The 26622-nt window shown below is 33.3% G+C and overlaps 1 protein-coding gene across 1 annotated transcript; it reads left to right on the top strand.

Moving 5' to 3' along the window:
• Positions 1-8785: 8785 nt before the first annotated feature.
• Positions 8786-26574, top strand: LOC106465018 (WD repeat-containing protein 92-like). The gene is made up of 8 exons (XM_013925207.2): positions 8786-9449; positions 11985-12085; positions 12981-13111; positions 21226-21327; positions 24540-24655; positions 25319-25453; positions 25866-25966; positions 26244-26574. The coding sequence occupies exons 1-8, from the start codon at positions 9276-9278 to the stop codon at positions 26449-26451; spliced, it is 1068 nt and encodes a 355-aa protein (XP_013780661.1). The 5' UTR covers positions 8786-9275; the 3' UTR covers positions 26452-26574.
• Positions 26575-26622: the final 48 nt, after the last annotated feature.

The following is a 26622-nucleotide window of genomic DNA, read 5'->3' as shown; positions in this document are numbered from 1 at the left end:
TTCCGCTGTCGTAACATTACTTAACGATTTTCTGAGTACCACTGAAATGTTAATAAGTGTAGTAGAGGAATTGTTCATGAGATATCCAAATATTAGGGAGAGCAAAGTGAATGTAAATTGTCGAAATTTGTTAAATTAAATAAATGTTTTATGTTACCTGGTCTCCAAATTGTTTCTTTGTTCTTTACTAAATTTACTCGAGTTGGTGGCTTGTGAGCCTTACCCACAATTGCATATAATAAAATATTGTGGTAATAAATAAATTCATTTGTAACGAGTGTAAGTCGAACTCAACGACAAGATAAAGCATCTTATATGCAGTTGTCTGGCATGACGATCTTGAGGGCCTACCTAGCCTTGGTTAGTGCTCTCTTAACGTTCATCAACTTGGCCTGTAAGCAGTACACTTCCTATTTGAACTACATTGTAGGTGTTACCCTCCAAACCAATTGGTCCTTCTCTTTATTGTACTGAACCTAAGCTTCAGTCCAGTTTGTGTCCATTTCCTACAATTATTTTTTCAGCAATGGATTCTGCCCTAGTAAAAGTCAGTCTGTTACAATTTTTTGTCATTTCGAAAAGGTTTCATTCTTGTCGTTCTATGGACCTACTCTTTGGTCACCTGGCCAGTGGGTTTCAGTGGCTACCAAAACACAGGTACTTCTCCATAGGTGGCCAGTGGTTGGTACTCATGCCTATTAGGTTGAAAGACACTCATTTACTGCACTTATGATGTTAGAAAAACACGCAGGTTCAAGAAGTCTTGAATGAAATGAATATAAACTCTATAACCCGAGTGCTTTCGAAAGGTGGACCTTTCTTCTTCAGGGGCAAACTGGAAATGATGGTGTAATCGAATTAGTTTTATATATAAAGGGAGTTTAGTGACGTCATGAAGGTCATCCGGTTTTCCAGGAAATGTTTGGTCTATTTCTCTATGTGCTGTTATAAGCATCTCATTTTCGGTACAATGTAGCCGATGGTGAGAGTGTATGTGAAAAGGTGTTAGGGATATTTTACTTAGAAATATTTAAAACTATACTTAAGTGATTAAGTAAAATAAAGGTGACAACGTTTCTGAGTTTAAACTGATAGGTAATAATAAGAGGAAGCTCAGGAAATGTTTACTTTGGCTTCAGAATATTGTGAGTGCTACCATCAGAGGTGAGAGCAAATCTGGTTATGTCTATGAGTAGTGATGGATACTATCTGACTGGACACCTGACCATTGGATCGTGCTTTTACTTGTCCAACACTGGCTCCTCTTTAAGTGGCATCAGATGAGGTAGAAAGCTGTTTGGCAACCTGCTACTATGTTTCTCCAGCACTGAGGTAGTCATAGCCATAGTAGTGTTTTAGAGACAGGAATTTCCTCAGGGTTCGTGATTGTGGAATCATCTGCCTCTAAAGGGGAACTTGGCTCAACCATGGTTCTCTCGCTGTAGAGGAAGTACTGAGCATTCTGAAAGTATTGACTTCCTTCGTAATGTTAAGTTGAGAACATGGCAGAAAAAGCCTTTGCATACATGATACTAATATATATATAAACAGACAATAGCAGTATAACCACTAGTAATCAGGTACAGAGAATCTGACTGTGGTTAAAACTTGATTTTAAATAAAGAAAGCCAAGATTCATTGTAAGGTTAGATAAATTCTAATTGGCCAAAAGTTCAGCTATATGTATAGGTTAAAGGGGTTATATCATATGGTTATTACAATAAATTTTGATGTCAGGCATTGATCAAGTGACATTTCTTTGGACGTTGTGTGTTCATACACACTTTATCACCTACAGAACATGTTTTTTTTTAGAAACTGAATACATCCTGACTTCAGCTTCTGCAGTTTTCCAATTGACCAACTACCTGTAGCTATGCTGCCCTCTGTTGTACCTTTTGGCCGACTGGAACATGCAACATACTCTCTGTCTTGGTTTCATTCTTCCTACTATTCGATTGTCATTTAAACAAAGCAATGAACGAGTTAACATGACTCAAGATGTTACTCTTATTCTTCTCTGACTCATCAATCTCATCCTCAGACTCCTGGTCAAGTCAGCATATGAGACGTTCATCGGTGATTTTTAGATGTAACTTAGCAACATGTTCCACGTGTTTTCAAATACCTCATGTCTGCTTTTATATGCAAAGAACCAATCTGCCAGAAGTATGGACCAATCCAGCTGGATTCACGTTGTTTCTGTGCTGCTGGCACAGAGCACAACAAGAACCAAACTTTACACTGGAACATCCATTCTTTTACATCTTGTTATAGATATTCTATCTTCGAGCAGTCTTTCCTAGTTGTTTTCAAATTAAATCTTGAGTATCCACCATTGCAGACCTTAACTACTCCATATATTTCTGTGGTCATTATGGAAGTTCTGCTCCTAGGGAAGGACCATATCATGTGAACAAGGAGTACTATTTCCCACCCAAATATGAGCATGTTCAGTTCTCTACTCAGTTGTTCAGTACGTCATCATCACATATAGCAAGCACTCGTTACAGTTTGTTTGGCCATGATTAATATACTTTCTGTATTACGTATTCTGTCAAACACTTAGACTGGAGTAATAAGGTAACGTGCACATTTTTATCACATTTATCACTTTACACTCAATGAACAGTTAGCTGTTGAGCTTGCTCCCTGATCCTTGTGAATTTCTTTCAGTGCCTTGAATCATGTTATCCAATGCTTCACCAACACATCAGCAACGAACTGTTTATGTATCAATCAATGAATATGCCTCAGTACACTTTATGAAATAGTAGATAGTGACGCGTAGGAGCCAATAACCTCTCTCACTTTCTGGGAGTGGACTAGTGATAACCAAAATTATCCTTTTCCGAGAAGACTCAACAATTCTTTATTATAATTTACCCTCTTTTGGTTGATTCTTTCTCTGGGTGGCACACATCTACAGTATTCACACAAAAATAACTACCATTGAATGTTAGTATAAGTTTCCTCTAATCTTTGTTCAAAGTTTACGAAATAATCTTGCCAGAGTTCTGGGGAGCATTAGCTGCAACACAATCAGAGTGTGACAGCAATAGGACCATACAAGTGTCAGAGGTTTTACCTTTTTAAATAGCAAAGAGTCCCCTCAATCAGTTGGGGTCCTTCAGTTGCTCTTCTCAGAGTTCTCAAAGTGTTAATTATGATGTCCATCCAATAGTGGAATCTGCTACTTCATGGCTTGACTTTGCAATGGTGGAAATGGCAGACAAGATCTCATTATGCAATGAGATAAATCATATCTGTTTCTGTGTTGTGGACCCAGGCAATGTAGTATGACTGACTAATATTTTAATAGCATTGTTATCTAACATCTTAGTTCTAGCATTCCCTTCGGATTTTTAAAGTTCATTAATCACTTTAGTAAAGCATGGTCCATCTGAGTGGTAAACCTCCTTCCATAAAAGTAGTGGCAATAGTATTTCATGAAAACAACAACTGTCATCAATTCTTTCTTCATGACATGATACCTACATTTGAGTGTACGACTATTGCACACAGTTATACGTTCTACTTTCTCTTGCAACTGTAGTAATGCTGATCTGATTTTTATCATTAACATCAGTGTCTAACATAATCTTGCCGTATTGTCGTAGATAGACTAGCATCAGAGGATCCACTAAAGCAAGTTTAGGGATTGAAATGTTTGGTCCTTTCTTCATCCAAGCTGGTTCTCAACTTCAATGACAGCAGACAATGGGGCTGGTATCTTAAAGAAGCTTGCCACAAATCGAAACGAAACAGAGAAACAGCAGACTTCTCACATGGTCACAGGTTGAGGCAAGTCTCTCATTGTGGCTAGATTAGCCAGGTGTAGAAAGACTATATCTCCCCTTACAATGTGAACAAGAAACTACACTACTGTGTACATTGGCAAGCACTTTCCTGGCTTTAGGTCAAATCCTACCTTAATTATCCAATGAAATACTTTTCTCAGGTTCTCAGCTGCAGAGTCAAACATTTGACAAAACATAGAAGTATTATCAGAGTAGACCATGCATCTTTCCTATTGCAACCCCTTCACTGTAAGCTCAATTAATCTTTTGAAAATGAGGTTCACATTACAAGGGCTGAATTCATGCAAGCCATCTCTCACGCTAAAAACAGCTTTAGGTTCACTCTTGTTGTCCAATTCGGCTTGTAAATATTTGAATGTCAAATGCAAGGTGTTGAACCAATGTAAACTATCTAACATGTTCAAACATTGATCTGTTTGCGGTAAAGGAAAAATATCAACATGAGTTACCTCGTTCACCTGTCTAAAATCAACACAAAGCTTTAATGTACCTTCCTTCTTACTGACAATCACTATTGAAGAAAAACAAACCCACTCCAAAGGTTGTATTACTCCATCCTTTAAAATCTTCTGTATTTCAACACTAGTGATATCCCTAGTGCTTCAGGGAATCCAGCAGGGTGGTTGTTTTATCAGACATATGTCATATGTATCTATATTATAATGAGTCACCATTGTTCAACACAACTGGCCATCTAGTCCAACAAATACATCAGCATATTCAACCAACAAGTCACTGAGTTGATTTTGATGCATTGTCTATGTTGCTTGCACAATCCTCAACTAATGATATCAGATATGTTGGTAGCTGCGTTTTGACCACAGTGTGCCAGATATAATACTAACTTTACTTATAGCATTGGTTACTTCCACTTCACTTCACACATGCATTTAAGCATACAGCTGGATAACTGATTGTCCATAGTTACCAAACAAAACATGGACTTCATTCCTCACTGGAAGGATAACTGTGTCAGCTAATGCTGCCTGCTTTCTGGAAAAGAAACAGCTTATTTTAATTTTGGTTCTATAAGAGCATTACATGGTATCAATGCATTAGATTTTGTTTGGAGCAGACTGTGAAACGACAGAGGTACTGATATTCCTTCTGCTACATAAACGTGTGCATTTCAATGTTCCTAAACTCGATCTGGCCCACTTCATGTGATTCTCCCACTGCACAGGAAAACTGACAAATGATCTCCACAGGCCTTCCATACCAAGAATTCCAATACAAAATCGAGATTGGAGATGATTACTTTCGATTTTAGCTGAAATTGATTTTCTCACGAGTATTATATAGTTCTGCTTTATAACAGAAGGATCAATCAGGAAATGTTAAAAGTAAATCTGAGTTTATATAAATGACTGAGTTTTAAGCTAAAGAAATAAACAAAGTTGACAAGTTATGTGAAGTTAAACACAGTCTTTTTTATACTGCAAAGCAAAGCAACAAAATGTTTGTATTTGCATGGACACTAGACATTCGGCTTCTACAGGATCTGTAAACTTATTTAAGATGTCCAGAAGATGTCTTGCTTTTGACCTACTTACTGTGATAATCAAGTAGAACTAAACTGGCATGTTTTTGTCACAAGCGTGTAATTAGATATGCAAGTCATATGTTCACTGGATTCTAGCACTAACCGACAGTAAGGAACTGCTGGCAGCTGTATTAATTTTCAAACATAAACTCCACCACCTATATGGTAGGTATTTCCCCATTGGAGTGGACCAAGCTTCATTGAAATGGCATATGGACATAAAAAAATCCTGATGTGATTATGTATTGGATAGCAATGTTGCAAGAGTACAACTTCATTGTACAACAAAGCCTGATCTACAGCACGGAAACATTGATGGAGAATATATCCAACCACGTCCATTTGTTGAATGTCAGATCTTGGGGCACCTTGCAGTGATTAAAATCACTACAGCAGAAATTATGATTAACCATATGAGCATTCGGTATTGGAATGAACATCAACGTTAACAAATCAGGAACTTTACGATGGACAAGTGAAAGATCAATACATAGTTTGAATGCTACTTGTCATGCAACAAGGTGACTCACATCCATCACAAACTGACAAATTTAGTAATGACACATGTTTTACCATCATTATGAATTCCCAAGTTGTGGTAGACAATTTGTGATGCAGATGGTGTTCTCCAAAGCTACGAGGCAGGGAATACTTCAGACTTTGCATAATGCCAGGACTGGAGAGAATGAGGGAGTGCTATTACGAGTGTGTGAAAATGTTTTTTCTGGATGCAGTCAAATCGACATTTTGATTGACAGAGATATTATACCACGCAAGCTGCCAATAGACAACTGGCTATACAATGGAACTCTGCTTCAAAAAAGTTTTGAACTCTCTCTTTGAGAGAATCACACTGTCCAAAATTGATGTAACTGATATATGCTGGTCATTATTGATTGCTTCACCATGTAGTCTAATATCCTGATGTTTTGAACAAGAAGTACAGCTCCCAGTGGATCTTGTGTGTGGCCTTTTACCCAGTGCAGAAATACGACAGTGTCCTCAGGAATATGTGGAATGGCTGCATTTTGTAGTAGGTGTACGTGAACTAACACAATGGCAAAGGCATAAAGCAGTTGTAACAAAAGAGTAACAGAATGAACATTAGAACCTGGTGAGTGGGTAAGGCTATAGTTTGTGCCTGCAATATGCAAACAGTCCTGTTATGCCTGGACTAACCTGTATCTTGTCTATCACCAGTTCAATGAAGTAAATTATGAGTTACTGTGGATGTGTCATGCATGTGCACATATAAAGTCTACATCATTAACTAGTCTTTACAGAATTGGTTACTCCAGGAACATATCTCAGCTGATGAGGAGAAAGACACTTATGGTATTGATATGATTGTTCATAGGGAGTCAGATGAGGAAGCGCCAGTGAAGAAACGGTCAGTATGCTCTGATGATTAGCTAAGATACTGTAGCATTTTAATGTAGCATTACTCGAAATTTTCAAGTTGCTCTGTGCATTTGCAGTTTTTATATAACGTGGCCAAGTAATTTGTGAAGTTGACATCTTTCTAGCTACCTTTGTCCCTTTGTCATTCTCTAGAGATAACAAATGTTCTACCCATTAGTGGTATAGCTATAATAGTGCACATTATGGAAGAGTTTTGAAAGCAGCATCCTTTAATGGTAGTTCAGGTGATATTCCAGGGTTATATCTTCCTTATATTTGAATGAGAATGACCAACCAGGTGGGTAGTGTTTATATGGAATGTTGGATTTAAACAGTCGATGGAAGTTTTTGGTGCACTTCATTTAAGCAAATATTCACACTTTATTCTCTTGTAATAAAGATTGTGTATTTTCTTAAATTTTCAGTCTCTTTATTTCATTCTTACGAATATTTAGGGAAACTCAGCATTACACTGTAATAGATATTTTGTCGGATCTCCTATCATTCAATGGCCCTATCCCATTTTCGATGACGAGGAACCCATTTTGAGACTAATAATGCTTGGAGACGGCTTGAATGGGTAATGAAGTAAAGATTTAATATAAGTCTAACATAACAGCAAATGTGCAATGTTTCGACAAGGTTTTGTCACCTGATGATAACAAAAACCTTGTCGAAAAATTGTACCTGAATATATCACAATACTCTATACTAACTGAAGAGCTAAACAAGAAGTGGAAAATAATAATAAAAAAAGAAAACTAAAGAAGTTGGTTGGTAAATCCTAAATAAAAGTGTTGAACATTACACTGATCCAAATCGGAACGGTAAACGTAAAACTGTGTTGCGTATCTGGTCGACTGTTAATTTCCGGTATAAATTCTTTCCGAGAAACTTCAGCGATGCAAGTCCTTTCTTAATTAAACTAGCTTATTCTTTCTCGTAATACACTTAATTTCCACAGTGACTTTAAACTTAACTACTTTTATGAACACACGCTATAAATCACAGTGATTCACACACTTTACTTACGGCTTGACTCGATTATCTCTATCTTCAGTCTCTCTCTCTATCTGTAATTATATCTCCGCTTTATTTGCCGGGCTTATATACTAAAAAAGAGGGCGTCTAGAACAGACTAGAGTTGCCAGGGAAAGTCAAGATCCTTCGAGAATCTCATGACGTGTTACCAGAGTCACGTGACTTCCGCTGACGTAACAACTGCAAGAGCGAGCAAGAAATAAAGTTGGAAAAATGAAAAGTAAAAATCTAAGTTATAACCTGCTGTTCTCGTTAGAGCAACAAAAAAAAAGGAAAATATTAACATATTTGAAATTCCATAGATCTTAATATTAACTTCTGATCAAAGCAAGGTGTCTATACAGACCAAAACGAATGGTATGTAATGACCTTGTCATGAGCATGAACTTGTTTGACAGTGCGACACTTGAAGTGGCAGCTTTATGCCTGTAACAAATAAACAGACTAATACAAAAGATTTACATCATATATATATATATATAGGATATTTTTCTCCAAACAGCGCTAACTATACATACAAAAACATATATTTCAATATAGCATTCACATATCTCAAAATTGGCTTATCAAAACACTGAAATTTTATGTATGGATGATATTTATAAATATAAATTGTTATTTATTCATACGGTTAACACATGCAGTTAAGTTGACTAGAAACATAAGAAAAAAGGAATAAGATAGAAAGTTTTATTTATCGGACGTCTTGTTTTAGAATATTATTTAGAATATTACGTTTCGGAACAAGAGATAACGGAAAACTGAATAGTCATTATAACGTGATATTGAAGGCAATATTTCTCATAGTAAAAATCTTCCAGATTATGCCCTTTTGCCAACCGCGCTTCTCAAACAGCAACTGCATAAGAGATAACAACTTTATCCTCGATTCCTCACAGTTTTACTTTTAAGTCTTTGGACGGTGTTGTAGTTGTATTAAATCTTATTTTTGGAAATCCCACCAGAAGGCTGTGAGATCTCCAACCATAAACATCCGTATTGATTTAACGATAATTTAAACTAAGTATTTATGGGCAGTGTTTTGTACTAGTATTACTAAGAATGCATTTATAAAACTGTACGCTATTATTAGTAATACGAGTAGCATAACTTAACTTGATTATTATTAACTGAATAAGTTATACTCATGGGACAACGTAATACTAAACTAATATTGAGTAATAATACTAATAGTTATAAGTCCTATCACTATTAATATACTTTTTTCGTCTCCAATTAAGACCAAAGGTTTGAATAAATTAAGGGTAGTCGCAAACTGTTTAGCCTCAGAAGTAAATTGAAATGAAAAAAGGAAAAGTATAATGCATTATTGGCTATAATATACGTCTCGGGAGACTTATTTATCTACATCGAGGTGTTATGCCTAATCACTTAATGGTTTCTATTCATTGAATGGTTTGTATAATATTGTTACTGTAACAGTTACATAATTAGGTACAAGAAACGGAATGGATAAGCCTCAGATAATTGTGCATACACAAAAAAGTCTGAATTACAGCGTCTTTGATACTAAATGGCTTCCTCGAAGTGCGAAGGTCGTGATTTTAGGTAGCTATCCACGTGGGACAGGTTCTTTGCAAATCTACGAGCTTTGCCAGGGAGACGTCAAGTTGATAACTGAGGTTTGTAATTGCTTTCAGTTTCAGTTCATAAAAAACTACCGAATGATTAATAATATTAATTCTTTGTACTGTGTTACCATGATAAATTATTTCTACTATTACTAGTATTTAGTTGTAAGTTTAAATAAACCTCTGATTATACTTTATATTTAATGAACTTATCATAATCAAGTTAATGCAGTGGCTAGATACCCAGTAGCTGGGAACGATATTTCAAAATTCAAGTACTAAATGCCCGGCAGTCCAAAAACTTGAATATTGATGAACCACAACAATAACCCTATTGAGGAAGATGATGATAATAATGAAAATTTGGAAACAATTATGTTATCACAAATTATATAAATAATATAAATTATCATATTAGAAGCTTATCAATATTCATGATTGTGAGATTGTGTACTACTGGGTATCTAGTATTTTGAGGATCGTTCCTAACAGGTTGTAACAAACACACATGCCGATCAACACTAAACAAGAATGACTATCAATATTTATTTTTCCAGTGCAAAAGTTTTATTCAGATCATTACATTGAGTTGAAAGACTAGTCAGTTTCGTAATTTGCTGTTACTTATTATCTAAGTCAAGTGAGAGGTGATTGTAGCTCATCAATATTCTAATTTTTGGACACCTAGGTATTTAGTTTTTGAAAGATTGTTCTTGGTTGCCAGATATTTAGCCACTATATATACTTAAACATGTAGATTGCAACTTCTAAAGTTCCCTAGTGTTTTGGCCACATTAATTTTAGTTTCTGATCAAAGCAACATACCTACATAGATCAGATTTAGAAATATGCTGAATAATGATCATAACAAATTAATTATACCATTAAAACTATCTTATGAATAATGATTAGAATGTATTTTTTTATCAATTGGGTCCTCTCTCTCTGTTAATGATATTTACATGTGTAAACCAAATAATATGTTGTGAGTTTGGCCAACCCAGAAGACTTATTCCCCACTGATTTTTCCAAGCTTGTTCATTTGGTTGTGGTTTCACTAAATAGTAGATAGGGACAGTGGGAATCTCGTTAATCCATTTATGTGTGTCACTAATTAGATGACGAGGCATTTGAGTCATCATTAAGAGAGTCATAGTTACTCCAGCCATTTACCCAAGCTTGGTTTAATTTTTTTCACTTTGACATTCAGAGCACTGGGCAGAAATCAAATCCTTATATTAAGGTAACAGTGCAGATTAATAATGATCGAAGATTAAAATTAGAAATAATAATAATTAATAAGTAAAAGCAGGTATATTGAATTCAAATAACAATGTGTGTGGTAGCCAAGTAAGAACCACCATATTATGGTAAAAGTGATAATTGGGTCAGCAAGGTTGGTAAATATAGTCCTAAATCCACAAAATAAATTAACAATGTGAAATAGTATTTATAATATAAAATAATAAAATTAGTTATGATAATTATAATTGTTAATGAAAGTAACTTTAAAGAAAGGATACTGTATAGTTATAATATAAATACTAGAGTGCCCATAAAATCTGCTAAGATAAAGTTACCAATTTTTCTATAAACAGAATATTGTCATCACTCCTGGAGCATTTGTGTCATCCTTGGCCAATGGTCATCCAATATAAAGTAACAGAGAGAGGTTATACCCTCTCAGTGTCAACTGCTCTGCAGTTTGTACAAAGACATTTTATTGTCCACCTCTACTATACAGCTGTCTTTACCTTGAGAAAGTGCTTGTGACATATGAGTACAAATACAAATAATACAAGACTTTACAGTTTAAATGTTTGCTCTAGATTTGGAGGTTCTACCATTGTACCAATTACTTGAACTAGAATAGAGGTTTTTGCTAGCTTAATATCATTTGTATACCATAGGCCTTATGTTGTGTATAGCTAGTAAAATAGTTTTATGGCAAATTTGAAACTTTTTGGTGTTTCTCTTAATAGAGGCTAGTAGAATTGTTATTTAATAAAATTACAAACTTTAACTTTATGAGCTAATACACGTGACTAATAATAACAAAAATAACTTTCATAAGTGCAATGGGTTGACTGTGGGGTGGAGGTGAAAATATGCTTATGCAGCATTCAAAAAATGGTAGTTTTAGCAACAAACACAAAATTAGTGTTAGAGCATGGCACAAAGTGTTTTTAACATTAATAGTACACTTAGCAACCTGGCACTATAGACACTAAGCCACTGAATATGGTTATTCTCACACACACAGCTCATCAGTCTGTTTTTTACACTATTTATTTTGGTTTTATTATAGACTTTTATGAATATAAAAAGCCTATATTTTTAAAAACTAAAAAATATTTCAGTTATTGTTGACCAGTTACAACCAAAGTGATCAGAAATAGGGATTAGTTTATACATGTTTAAGACTAAATATGTTAAGATGAAATTTTATTTCATAACTTTCTTTGTATTAAGTTTTTCACCTGAAATGCATATGACATTGTAAAAATTTTGTTAAATGATAGTAGTAGAATTTATTCTATGAATGTAAATCATTTTCCTGTAATAACTTGTTTTTTTGACATGTAGTCAGAGAAACCTAAAGCTTTGAGATGTGGTACTTTTGGAGCATCAAGCATTCATCAACGTCACTTAGCAACAGGAGATTTCAAAGGGAAACTACAAATATGGTAATTTTAACTTTATTTTCTAGTTTCCAAAAGATTGAAATCATATAAATTGTAGAAATATTTTTTTCTCAAGTTACTTTAACATATATAGATAAGTTATGTTTCCAAGAACTTTAAATTGCATTGATTATTACTGAATAGGGTTTGACAATAGCTGCCATTCTGGCACTTTTGTCTCAAACAGACCAGTAACAGTGTCAGAAGACTGTTATTTTAATCTGGTTTCTGAGGCCACTTTTAACTTCAGAAATAAATAAAGACTAATTTTGTGGAGTAATATGGCTCATTTCCACATATTAACAACTTGTTAGATTTCTTTTAATATTATCTACAAAGATTATTAATGAAAGAGTATCATAATAGCTACATAAAACATTTCATAGCAGACTGTTTAACTTATGTGATAATTCACATAATAGTTCCACGATAATAGCTTCAAAGATATTACAAGTACTGTAGGAATATCCGTGCTACTTATGATTTCAGATTGCTGAACCTTATCTTCGAGTCCTGTTACTGAAGTTTGTTAAGAAATATAGTAATTGTAACTCATTGACAAGCTAGAGAATAGCAATTAAAATGAGTTTTAATATGCACAACTCTGATATTGAGCAGTAAGAATTTTACAGCTATATGGATAAAAACTATTATCTGTAATTAAACTAGTCATATCATAAATAAAGAAACTTTATAATGAGATTCTATGAAATATACTCCTTATTTAACAAAATATTTCCACAAATATATCTTCATACATTGAAAATAGTAAAGAACCATTTTGCTGCCACATGTTAACTTTATGCTTCATCTACTTTCTTTAATTTTATGCATGAATCTTTAGGTAGAGAATTTTTATTCTATACTTCTGAAGTAAAGTAATCATTATCTTTTGCAGGGATCCAGAGGACTTAAAAGTTCCAATATATTCAGTACAAGCACACGAACAGATCATCAATGCTATTGATGGTGTAGGTGGATTGGGAATAGGGGTGGGTGCTCCAGAAATTGTTACTGGTAGCCGTGATGGTAAGAATTACTTAGTGTAAGATCTTTTATATTTGAAATTTTAAACTGTGTACTTTTGTATATCAAAATATATATTCATATTGTAATAACTTGTGAATATTTGGTTATCAGTGAAGGATATTCTTTAAATTTCACGAACCACAACATTTACGATTTATAAGAGCAGTTTTCCTTTTTGATTTAAAATATATTAACACTTGCCGCACGAACTAGCACAGCATCATTTAGTACTGAGTCTAGGATGATCAGTAGGTAGGGTCATTCTAGAAACTGGTGATTTCGGGTTATTTTGATCGATCTTGATGAATAAAGTTGGGAACAACTTCTAAAACAAAGAAAAAACAAAATATTAATGAAAATATGACATGATGAAATGTGTGTGGATTATACTATGGTGGTACCAAACTAGGCATTATACCATCATTCTTATATTTACTCTTTATTGCAGAAATGGTATTTTTAATTTGAGAATTGCTAGGGTAATCTTGTGATGCATCATGCAACTGCTTCAACTTCAACACTGCATCTTTGGGTTTTTACTGTGCTGTTAGTTTCACAAAATATTGATACTAATGATTTCTTATATATTATTCCAATCTCTCTTTTTTAAGTTAATGATACTATTTTGCCAGTTTTTTTATGCTTCACTGTCAATGCAGCAATTAATTGATGAATCTCCAATTCATATCTTTGAATATGTTCTTCCCTCATCTGATCTGGACCCATGGTTTAGTTTAATCGCTACATTTAAACCATCACATTTACAACCAAATCGGAAACATTTCAAGCATGTTTCATTACCACATCATTACATTATTACTTTATATTTACAAGTTAACTTCTCCATGTTGGCTCTCATAGTCTCTGGTCCAGCAAGCTAGACCTTGAAAATAGTGCCAAACATTTTCATTTTGTCTAATCAAAACAACCCAAACCTTTCTAGAATGACTTTTGTTTTGATCCACATCAAGATGCCAGGCTGGCTTGTGTGACGGGTGTTAAATTTATTTTGAAAATATTCATAATGAAGTTTTGTATATTTTGAAAAAAAAAAATTAAACTTATTCCTAACCAAGTCAAATGCTCATTGAGTTTGGCTGTCACTTATAGTACTGCTATATCAGTGGAATAACTAAGTTTTAGATTCTACCAAGGATTATGTTATGCTGTAATGAACTGGGTTGAAGCAAGATGGGAAAGAATAAAAATACATTTTGCAAGATTTGAGACGTTAAGGAAGTAAGCAGCCTTTTATGAACCTAATGATTGTTTAATGGGTATAAACTTTATAGATACAACCAGATAATATGAATATTTCTAGTATTAGTTGTATTTATTGGTTAGTCTTTCAGCCTACGACCCTTTGGACATAGCAGGAGATTACTTTTTGATCTGTAGAAGTGTGTTTACCTGAAAATAACATAATAATTACATTCACTGTTGCCAGTATTTTACCTTTTTTTTGTTAGTGTTGAACTGGTTTTGTCATATTTTTCAATTATAACTGTTACATTGTCTAGATCTTTCTTGGTATACCTCATTAACCCTCTCGCTATCGACAGGCCAAAGGGCATGTCACAACATTTCAGTTATTTTGAAAATTTAATTAAACAACTTTATCATCAATATATGTAAATAAAATTGGCTTCAAATCATAGTTTGTAATTGACATTTAAATATTTGATATGTTCTAATTTCTTAATTTGAAAGAAAATATTTTTTGTGTGTCACATTGCATGTCCTCTCTTCTTATTGATCAATTTATAATTGTATTACACCTAAAATACAACATCTATAATGGTTAATGAATTAGAAACTCAAATTTCAGGCACTGACAACCTAGAATATAACATAAGAACCTCTCACCTTTTTGATTTGTTAAGATCTAAATATATTTAGCAAACCTACCAGAGTAACCCTTCCCACTATTACTACTACTACTCATGCCTATATCTTTTGAGTACACGTTTATAAACAATAGAAAGAGCAAATTCCAAACTATGTAAATCTGACAGGATTTTGTAATTGGCCTGAAGGGGAAAGCTAAAACTTTACTGGAAATATTGAAGTATGTTGACTAATTTGTTACTCTGAACAGAAATGAGATTTCTAACTTACTTGGAAAGCCATATATATTACAGTGAATATATATATTTACCGGTATAGTAATTTGATAATGTTTTTGGTTTTCTAAAAGGCATCTTTGAAACCCACAAAAATTAATGTCTTTCCCATCCACTTGAGAGAATAAACTAGGCTTACAGTGAGGCTTAACAAGTACAATGCACGAGTACAAGTCAGATTTGTCAGATTGCATGTACTAGCAATCATAGTTTTTCTTTATATTTTGTATTTTTTGTTCTATGTTTTAAGAAAAGTAACTACAAATTAAGCATTTATGAGTTCATAAGCACTTAAACAATTTGTACACCTATACTGTTAGATTTGACCACCATGGGAGCATAACTAGCATCCAAATACCCACCAAGTTCATTGGATCAGCCCGGACTTTACAGAGCTATATCATAAACATTTTCTCACACTTTTATTACCTTAGACAATTCTCCTTTTAACCATTATACTCTAAACAAGCCAATAAATCCTCTCCTACTGTGTTTTCAGATCCAGGATTATGATAAACTCTGTGGGAATCCCCACTTATTGCACTACACATGCTTATTTGCTGTCGACAGTTTTGTATTAAGGTGTCGTGTAAATAGTTCAATGGCAGGAGCAGTGATTCATTGTTTTGTGTTCGGCAGGTTTCTGTTTGAGCTGCTAACAGTAAAATAAAGATAGGAAATAGAAAGGTAGAAAATCTCAGAAGTATTTTGGAACTTCATGGTCAATACCAAACAAGATAGAACAAGCATTCAGGCCATCCTCCCTGGTTCTTCTACCAGTGCCCACTTCAAGATAGGGTGTTCTGCACGATCACTTGAGGTATCTTTTTGTTTTCAAATTTACTCAATTTTTCAATCCACACTGTACCAATTCCATGGGCTGTCATGCAAAAAGCCAGCAACAGGGAAATAACGTCCCACTTTTAAAAATAGGGTTTCTCGGTCACTTATTACACTTACTCCAGTAAAATACCTTTCTGGCTGGTAATCTGATAAGGAACTGGGCATTTCTCTAGGTCTCTTCAATGCAAATCCCCCTTCTTCAAATGGAGCATGGAAAACCCTTGCCACTCACCAGTTCTTAACCACTGGTGTGGTGTACCATGGAGAATTCTCACAGGCTAGGCTTAGCATAATATGGTGAGAAGTAGGGCAGTGGTGATATTGTCACTGTAGTACTGCTCACCCCTCACACAGCTAATGTGCTCTCTTCCTGCAGCTAGAGTCTTTCTAGTAGAGTCAAGGTGAGTACAAACTATATTGTCTGATTGTGCCCTAACCATATGACACATATTGGCTTGCCGACCACTTGTATCCAAGTGCTTGGTTGGCCATGAGCACATTCCACCATCCCTGTGATACTTTAGGCTCTTTTGCCTTTCCCTACCTTTCATCTAGGGTGAAGAATATACCTTGGTTGAAAAGAGATGCTATCTATGAAGTCCCTTCCATTGGGTGTCACACTTCATAGGCTTTCCCTTCAGATGCTTTCTGAAGGGAGCTCACCTAGATTTAATTTCTGCACCAGCTCTTTCCACTAATTCATTGTGAGGTTCTAGCATTTCTGTGTGGGAGGTGAGTTACTGTCTTGGAAGTTAACATTTTCTTAATCTAGATATTATCTGCACACATTCCCACTTCCGGTGCACCATTTTTTTCTTGCCTTATCAAAGAATGAAGTTATCACAAGTACAAGTGCATAGGGGGAGTTACTGTGCTTGGAAGTTGTGTTACCCTCCTATTGGTGGAAAGCTATTGTTGCATGATTGCATCATCATGCACATGTTCATTTTAAATGTGAATTTAGGTGGGAGTTAGCTCAAGGCTAGTGGCATGCAAGTTTCACAAGCAGGTGCATGAATGAAATAGCATTTCTATGTGAAGAGGTGAATAGCTTTAGAAATACATTTTCAGATTAGGAAAATGTTAACTTTACATACCTTATTCCTTTTACAAAGTTGCACAAAGCACTAACTTAGGGAATCATTCTCATCTTATCCCTACAGTTTACCTCCATGCTTCCTGTTACAAGAATGCATAAAGCACAAGCTAAGGGTCATTACCCTTTTCAAACCATAGGATCTAAACAAGTACTGTGTCAGACTTATGTCCTTTAAAATTGGATACTTGTGTTTTTCTTTGTGAAATTTAATTTAAGTTATGAATGGATGTAACCTTTCTAGGATGTATTATGTCCTGAATGGTATTATACTAAATTATTTTATATTTTTAAAATTTTAGGTCTAGACATGCAATTATTCCCTATTTCCAGCCATTCTGTTATATCTAAATATGAAATATAACCCTTCAGTTTTTCTTGTACCTAATGCATTACATTAGAATATAGATTAGACCCAATATCTTTTATGAATTACATTTTTAAATACAGTTATTGAAACCCTTTACAAGTTGACATGTTTAAGTAAATTTTCTTGATCACACTTCTAGAACCAGGTTTCGATACCCGTGGTGGGCAGAGCACAGATAGCCCATTGTGTAGCTTTGTGCTTAACCTCAAAGAAAGAAAATGATTTCCTTTAGAGTATTTCCTTTAATAATCAAAATAAATAATGAAAGAAAATCTATGTGTCACTGCCAGTATAATCTGTTCTTTTGTTCCCCTATAAAGTAGTGTCCTTTCTTGATAAAAATAAATAATGAAAGAAAATCTTTGCATCACTGTCAGTGTAATCTGTTCTTGTTCCCATATAACCCATTACCATTTAGCTGACACATGTTTGTCAATAAAATGTCAAACACTTTTGATGTAGAGATAGGAAAAATTGTACAATTTACATTATCACTAACTTTATAGCAATCAGTTCTTTCATATCCTGAAACAGCTGTTAATTAGTTGTTCATGAATTTGAGTTTGTAATAAGCTAAATCCTCAAATTAGCAACATATTGAAAACATGCAAATAGCTCTGAAATTGCTTAGGTGGTGATGAGTTAAACTTAAATTAGTGTCCTTTCCTAATCAAAATAAATAATGAAAGGAAATGTAGTATGTGTCAGTGTCCGATGATGTCCTATTCTCTGGACCCTGCCAGTATTTGGTCTCCTTGTGTGAAGTGATCCTGAGTTCTAAAGATGGATAGCTGTTATGGAATCAAAGTCACTTATTTAAGGCATATGAGCATGACCAGAAGTTGATCAGTGATCCTGTCATCTCCAAGACAAGATCTCAAATTGGTCTTGTTCATCTTCATCTTGATGAATCCTCTTTCTGCCTCAGCAGAGCTGGCTGGTACAGACAACAATAGGTCAAAGAGGCCACAGACATTACGTAGCTTCTCCTTAACCCCAGAGATGATAGCAGCCCATGGCTAGCCTTTCTTGTTATTCTAGTGAAATTAAGTAATGAAATAGAAGTGGAAAATGTATCAGAGAGACCATCATGAGAACTGTTAGTATTCCCATTTTTAAATCATTATTTTGTGTTCATTTAAAGTTATTATTTTATATTATGCAGTGTTTTACTGCTAATTGGTTTGGCTGTTGGAATCGGGCGGACTTCCCAATCATGGAAACTGATTGCCAAGAAATTAAAAATAACACCACTCAGACCACTTTATTCACTACAACAATCATCTGATTTGTAAGTATGCTTACAATCACGACTCTGTACTTTTGACACAAAAAATTATTCACCGTAGAATAAAATATCATCAGTTAAAACAATCTATTTCTCATTTAGTTACATAAGTTGATATACTGAACAAAGGAAAGGTTAAAAAACAATGTTCCAAACATTGCGAAGCACACCCATTTCTTTATGGACTGAAAATTAGCAAATTGTTGATAACAGCACCCTATGCACAGAGCCAATACACACTGTGTGCTTGCTGGAGATCTACTTGTCCTTATCCTGTGAAATTTTCTAGATGATATGCCATGTGGCTTCCTATTAGTACTGTTTTGGGAGATTGCCGAAGAGTGCATGACAACAGACCGATTGGAAATTTGGAATGTCCCATTACTTTCCAATAGTGGGGTTTTTTCAATTGTTTGAATTGTGCATGTCACTTTCAGAGATGTCACTATAAGTTGAAAGTGGTAAACAATCATATACAAATATTTACAAAATAACTAACCTATTGAACAGCTATGGAACATTCCATTTCAACATTTGACAGTCCAGTTATTTATAAATATACATAGTTCCAAGAAGTTACCTTAAAGTTAGTTGTGGCTTGTCAAACATGATTGCTGATTAGTTAGATTGCTTCTGAATGAGAAAAACTAGATACTTTGGGTTTTTCGAGTAGGAAGCAAATGGTTGAAAAACAAGAATCTAAGGTGGGCAACTGTCTGTTGCACCAGTAACTAACAGGGGAATATATCCATCTTTATTGACAGTAAAAGAAAATATTTCCTGATTTTAGACAAATGTCAAAAGTGACACAGTGTATGTGCTGAGATTTAAAACACTTGATGAAAGCATGTATGTCAAGCCGGGAGGTGATAAATTTTAAATAATTCAACCAGCACGATGTGGGTCTTCTTTATCATAATGCAATTAAAGTTGTCATTTGTTTTTTTAAGGTTAGAAAGTTGATCATTATGTATGCAATAAAAATACAATTAGGAGCATATTTTAATAAGGCCAATTTTAAAAAAGGCTATCAGCAACCGAATTGAAGATTCCTCTGTTTACGAAGGAAAACTTTTAAACGCTGTTACTTTATTTCATCTTTGGTTGTTAGAATACTTCATTTGGTTTAGAAAGTGGCTTAGTTCAAAATGTGTAGAGTGATAACAAAAGTCTTTGAACTTATGGCTAAAGTGTATGATAGATTTAGGTAATGAACCTCAACAATTTATTTGTCTCTTACAACGGTCACATAACGTCGATCATCTATTAACTACAGGGTCAGTCCCCATTTTTATTTTTCACTCGTTCAAATAAAAAACAGAAAAGAGTTTTTTTTTGCATGGCACATGTATTGATAATTTCAACCATTTCAAATTTAATGAAGCTTTAAAGTACATTCACTGTAGTCGTTACAATTTAATTTTTAAGGTTAAACTGTCAACAATACTACACAATGACATCATCAACTTTACTGTACACATTTGGAATAGGTGATTTCCAATTGTGAAATGATTGGTAAAACAGTAATATTATGTTATTTTTTTATTTTTGGCTAGTGCAGTATGCAAAGTTGGATTCAAAAGTGTTTGCCCTAACATTTACAAACAATGTACGTACAGTAAGATAGATTCATTAAACAACTTACAAGTTTGCAGTTTTTGCTTGCCTGTTTTTGGAAAGTGTTAAAAAAGAACTTGTATGTACATTTTTCAAATGTGTGTGTGAACCTTGATGCAGGCTTGGTGTCATATATAAAAAGTTAAAAAAGTAGCATTCTGATTGAAAACAGTAATCATCTTTATAAAAGTTCAAATAACCACTATTTGAAATTTTATAGACCAATTTCATTACATTGATACAAAAAGTTTGAATATTGGACAAAGTGATAGCATTTGTATTAATAAAAGTGCATTTACTTTGAATACAAGGGCATTCATAATGAAGACATTTGTGGACTGTACATGAGTGTTCATAAATTTGGGAAGGTCCGAACATTCGTCAGTCATGTACAATACACAAACATTTGTCACAAGTTCTGTTCTGTTAAGAAATACTTAAATCAATTTGTGTGGAGTCCAACTTTTAATGGCTTTTTTTATGTTAAGGGGGCCATATGGACTACCTAGAACATTTTTTTACAGGCCTGCTGGCATTTTGGGAACCCATTGGCTCCCCAGTCCCTGCTGATTTTGAGCCCTGTATCTTTAGGTATGTGATTATTAAATAGGGAAATATAATGCCATTAATTACAATTTGCTCTTTGATTATTTATGTACGTTCATGTATTCTGCCTTAAGGAGGTGAGTTTTTTTATATATATTTAGATTTGTTTTTTACAAATCTTATTAGTAAATGTATAGTTTTCTATAGTGATATTGACATACTTTATCCAAGGTTTGGTAAGAGTGTGGGATCCAAGACAGAAAGATGTTCCAGTTGCTACAATGGAACCAGAAGAAGGAGGTCAAAAAAGAGACTGTTGGTCAGTTGCCTTTGGTAAGTGGATATTTGTACATTTTATAATTGTAAGAACTAAAATCCCTGAGGATCATGTTTTCATTTTCAATTCTCTGGTAGGTAGTTAAACGTGAAAGACCAATTGCAGACCTGTATAGGAAGTCCTCATCATTTATGTATTTATGACTCACATTAGAGTACCTGTAGTTTATTTGTTACAATAGCCTTTTGATGTTGATTGAAATGTAATATGTATTTCTAAAGGCCCATGCTTTCTGGTAATAAGTTAAATACATACTATACCATCACCAGATCAGTGAAATTAAAATGGTAATTGGAGTAAATCTGTTTAAATATGAAAAGCAGCTTTGTCATATATGAATTTAGAATTATGTAGTTTCCAGTTGGTATTCTGTTGGTTCTTGATCACAGTTATGGTGTAGGTATTAACCAGTTACAAAATTAGTGTGAACCAAATCATTAAATACACAGAAAATTTACTCTGTTTACTTCTGGTTTTAGCCTTAAGGGTAATAAGTTTTAGTTCACCAAAAGGAAAGTTTCAAAATAGTAAAATGCTGTAACCTCTTGCAATTTGCCATATGCCTCAAAAGTGGGTATGTATCCACGAGTATGCATTTTCATAGAAACACTTGGAGGGGGGTTGAATTTTAAAATTTAGCATACATCTGTCTTCCTAATAAAAGGATAGATATCAAAAATGCAAACTCTATGATGTAGTTTTATTATGCACTGTAGGGATCTCTGCAATGAGGAATTATAAAATTTTGTCACAAGAGAACATTTCCTGAGCTAGTATGGTGGACTCTTTAAAAGTCAAGATTTGTGTGATTTCAACTGCATAAATGGGTCTCTATTAGTTATATTCAATGTTTTACAAATGGAATTTGTAAGTTAATTTATTCTATGATCATAGCTGTTGAATCAAACATTATTTTTATTTAAAAAAATTTAAGTCATATGATTAAAATTAATGTCAGAATATATATATATATTGGAAAATTGATTTTTCCATCATATGTGTTTATCTTAAAAGTAAAATATTTTCTGGTTGATATGCAGTATTTTAGATTGCTTACATTATTTAACATGTTTATAGTATTTTTCAGAAAAGTATGGTAAACCGTGCATACGTATATGTACTTCAGGTTCAACTTACAAGAGAAATTTACTTAATAACAACAACATGGCAGCCCATTAAATGATGAGAGTGTGGTTGCTGCAATTTCATGTGTACAATGGATAATGTTGTTGTCTTACATAAATTCAGTGTCAAATAGCACCTACAGTTACTAATAAATAAACAAATATAGTTAGAGTCATCTGAGTAAATGATTGCTAAGGTTTTGTTCTTGTAATATCCCAAATTTCAAAATAATTTTTCACCTTAACCTTCTATAAAATGAGTCGTATGGATCTTGTAAATTCAGTTTACAAGTCTGAAAAATCCTTGGAAAATGGTAACATTGCCAAGAGTTCTGGAAAAATTTGAAAAAAAACAAAAGAAATATCTTTCTCAAAATATTTTTATCCAGAAATTTAAGATATCAGCAAATAAATCATTTTTGTTTGGACTCATGGTTTTAAATCCTGCCCCTCATGATCCATTATCAAACTATCTAATCATCTAAACATAAAGAATCAGTTATAAACTATGTGTTGCAGTACAGATCTAACTTTTATAACATGTTCACATTTTACTGGACATCCTCATGAGTAATATCACATTTGAATTGATCTCAATGGAACACACACATATATGTGTTCTTTTTTATTATCTATATTGGCATGTATGCTATTCACTTATTAACTTTGCCATGACATAGCTTAACATTATGTGAAACATGCATTTCATGAATCAAAACACTTGTATATTAAGTGTGAATTTGGATTTTTCAGACAAGCAATACATATATTAATTGGTACTTACATGATTGGCTGTGTGAAAGAAATATTTCGTTATCTACATTAGTCAAACAAGCATTGTATGGAGCTGTTGAAACTTGACCATTATGTGTTTTTAGCTTGAGTGAAAGTGATTTTCATCTTGCTAAGTTGTACTTTTACCTAACAGACTTTCAGTTCAATCATCTAGAGTCCACTGAAATAACAGGTTTCATTCGTAGATGCTTTTCATATAAGGACTTGTGTGCTTATTAGTATAAATATTTTAAATGGTAGATTAAAGTAACTTTTGCTTATGGCAGCACTTGCATTGAATAATAAAGCAAATTTAGTAGCTTTCAGTGAATACTTGTACATCTGGCAATCAAATGGAGTTCATAATTAACTGATGTTTTCAGGTCCTGGAAGACAGATAATTCTATCTTGGACAGTCCTTGAAAAATTTTGAAGTTTTGTTCTTTGTCAAGTGTATGAACCCTAAAAAATAATGCTTAACTATATAGTACATCAGCTTTAGTATGACACATTCTTAATACATGTAATTGATAATATAATATTTCAGACACAAAAAATAGAAAAATTATCATCAAATAGGTAAAATTCACTTTGTTTAATTTTCTTTTGTTCCCAATAAGGTTAAACTATATTATATAGTTAATAGTATTATTTATTTGTTTATAAGAATTTTGGTTTTTAATTTTTGTATTTGTACTTGTATTTGGCATTTTCAACAAGTATACTTTTTATTCTTGTAAAGCTGAATAGCACTTTAAAAGAACATGTGTCTTCTGCAAACAAGATAATTGTTAGATATAGCTTTGAAGGATTAAGACTATATGTTACATTTTGATGTATGAAAAGTCTTGAATAGAAATGTGTGATGTTTGTAATTTCTCATGAATTTGTTTTGGTTTGTAATGGATGACATTTTTAATTCATAGTTGAGGCCTTCTTCATGAGACTGTTGCTTACATGTTAACACCATTAACTCTATACTGAGTTTGCATTCTACTGAGTGTAATTTTCAGTGTACCTGCAACCTTTGGAGAATTCTGCTGCTTCTAAAACATAGTATGTGAGGATGTCATTTTGGGAGAATTTGAATTCAAATTTCTTCCATCTGTAGGTTGAGATTCAGCTTGGTTGATATATTCAAAACACTTACAATATGTGAAATTTCAACAAAAAAAGAACTGTTTGATAGTTGCATGCAAAATTTAGTTATTAATCTATACCTGCTGGTTAGAGATCATATTTAAATGGTCACTACAGAAGTTTCATGGAGGTTGTAGTTCTTTCATAATTATTATTATTTTTGCATATAGGGAATGCCTACAATGTTGAAGAACGGTGTGTATGTGCGGGTTATGACAATGGTGATGTTAAGTTATTTGACCTAAGAACCATGTCACTACAATGGGAAACCAATATAAAAAATGGAGTGAGTTATAAAATCATTTACATGTTAACTGTTACTTGTGTATAAAGGAGAACACATGCAATTATCCATATTGCATTATAATGGTAATAGGATAATCTTAAAGAAAAATGTGCATAAAGAGCAGTGATAAGTGATTGATGTAAAGTTTAAAAATTAGAATAGTTCCAAAGAAATATTTCAAATAGAAGAGGTTTATTTTATACTTGTGTCTTCTAACATATGTATAGATCTTCATTTAATTGTGTTCCTAATAAAACCTGATACCAGTTGAAAGTCCTCAGCTAGTGGTTATATGTTTGAATTAGCTGGTTTATATTTTATTTGCATTACCCGAAATAAAGGTAGTTTCAAGAAGTTAAACATTTTTGTAAAAGTTACATCTATTATTTAAAATGTTGATAAAAATTTTATAACTTGTTCAGTATCGACCGTGTTAGCCCAGCCAAATGTTGGATTGCAACAACTGGTTGATTTATCCATGTATTAATTTTACACAAACTTTTGTTTAGAAATGACCGTAGTGAAATCGTAGATTAAGTCCACAAAGTTAAATCATTTCAAGTAACTTACATCAAATGAACTACTAAATCTTTATCATTGTGAATGATGTTAGTTTCTTCTAATAAGAAACAACTTATGACATTATACTTTATCATTTTCTAGGTATGTAGTGTAGAATTTGATAGGAAGGACATCCTTATGAACAAGCTTGTCATAACTTCACTTGAGTCAAAGTTTCAGGTGTATGATATGAGAACACAACACCCAAAGAAAGGATTTGCCTTATTAACTGAGAAGGTTAAGTACCAATTAAAAGACTTTTTTTTTTCAAAGTCTGTTTTAACAGCAAGATAATGCAGAGCATGCAAGTTTGTAGAAGGAAAACTTTGTTTTTATAGGTTTATTGTATGCTATCATTTTAAATTTGCTATTCTTAAAAAATTGGGACCAAATGTAATTAGAATTAACCTGTTTGTTAGTGTTGAAACAAAAGATTACTGTTTGTATGTGTTGTACTACCGTAATACTTCATAACTGTTTATATATAGCTATGGTTACCCGTTTTGACTGAACTCTTTTGTCTGTTAAACATCATAAAAATTGTAACGTAAAGCATAATATTAAAAGGTTCTGATTTTCACAGTGTTTAAAGTAGGTTATTAACAGTTTTAAAACTGTAATAAAACTGTTTTCTGTGAACTATCTTTAGGCTCATAAAAAAGCAACTATTTGGCTTGCTCGACATCTTCCACAAAATAGAGATGTTTTTATGACAACTAGTGGAAGTGGATCGTTAAATCTGTGGAGATAGTAAGTTGACTATGATTGATTTTTTTTTTGTATTTTATACGATTACCAGCAAATAGTTTTCCTTCAGCTAGTAGAGATCCTATTTGAACAGTAAAACATTTAGTAATAGAATAAAGTAAACATAAAGAAACAGAGGAAGTGTTTTATAATTCTGTTGTTTTCAAACTCACCTACAAGTTGCCAAATTATAAAGAAAGAGAGACTACGGCTAGTTATTAGATTAAAGAATTCTGAGTCACGTCATAGTGCTTCACACTGATATTAGTACTGTTTATAGTAACTATCCAGAGAAAAGAAGTGAAAAGGATGAGGATGGTCATTCTGAGGGAGTTATGGGATCAGTAACAATGCTACAAAATGTCACAGTTTCTGAACAACCAATAGCAGGTTTCGACTGGAGTCCAGATAAAGAAGGGTTATGTGCATGTACTTCATTAGACCAAACCTTGCGAATTCTTATTGTTACTAAACTTAACAGGTTATGAAAAAGTTTGTTTTATATTATCTATTTTGACAATAAATGTTTGTATGATATCCTGAACATGCTTGTTTTTTCATCACCATTATCTTTGAATGAATAAACACAATGTTGACAGTTTAACTTTACATATCAGATTGTCTCTTAGTGTTGTTATTGTTCGAATTATTAAATAGCT

The sequence above is a fragment of the Limulus polyphemus genome, unplaced genomic scaffold, assembly GCF_000517525.1.
Source record: "Limulus polyphemus unplaced genomic scaffold, Limulus_polyphemus-2.1.2 Scaffold1812, whole genome shotgun sequence".
Taxonomy (NCBI): Eukaryota; Metazoa; Arthropoda; class Merostomata; order Xiphosura; family Limulidae; genus Limulus; species Limulus polyphemus.
Note: the sequence above shows the minus strand (reverse complement) of the source record. Positions and strands in the feature narration are given on the sequence as shown.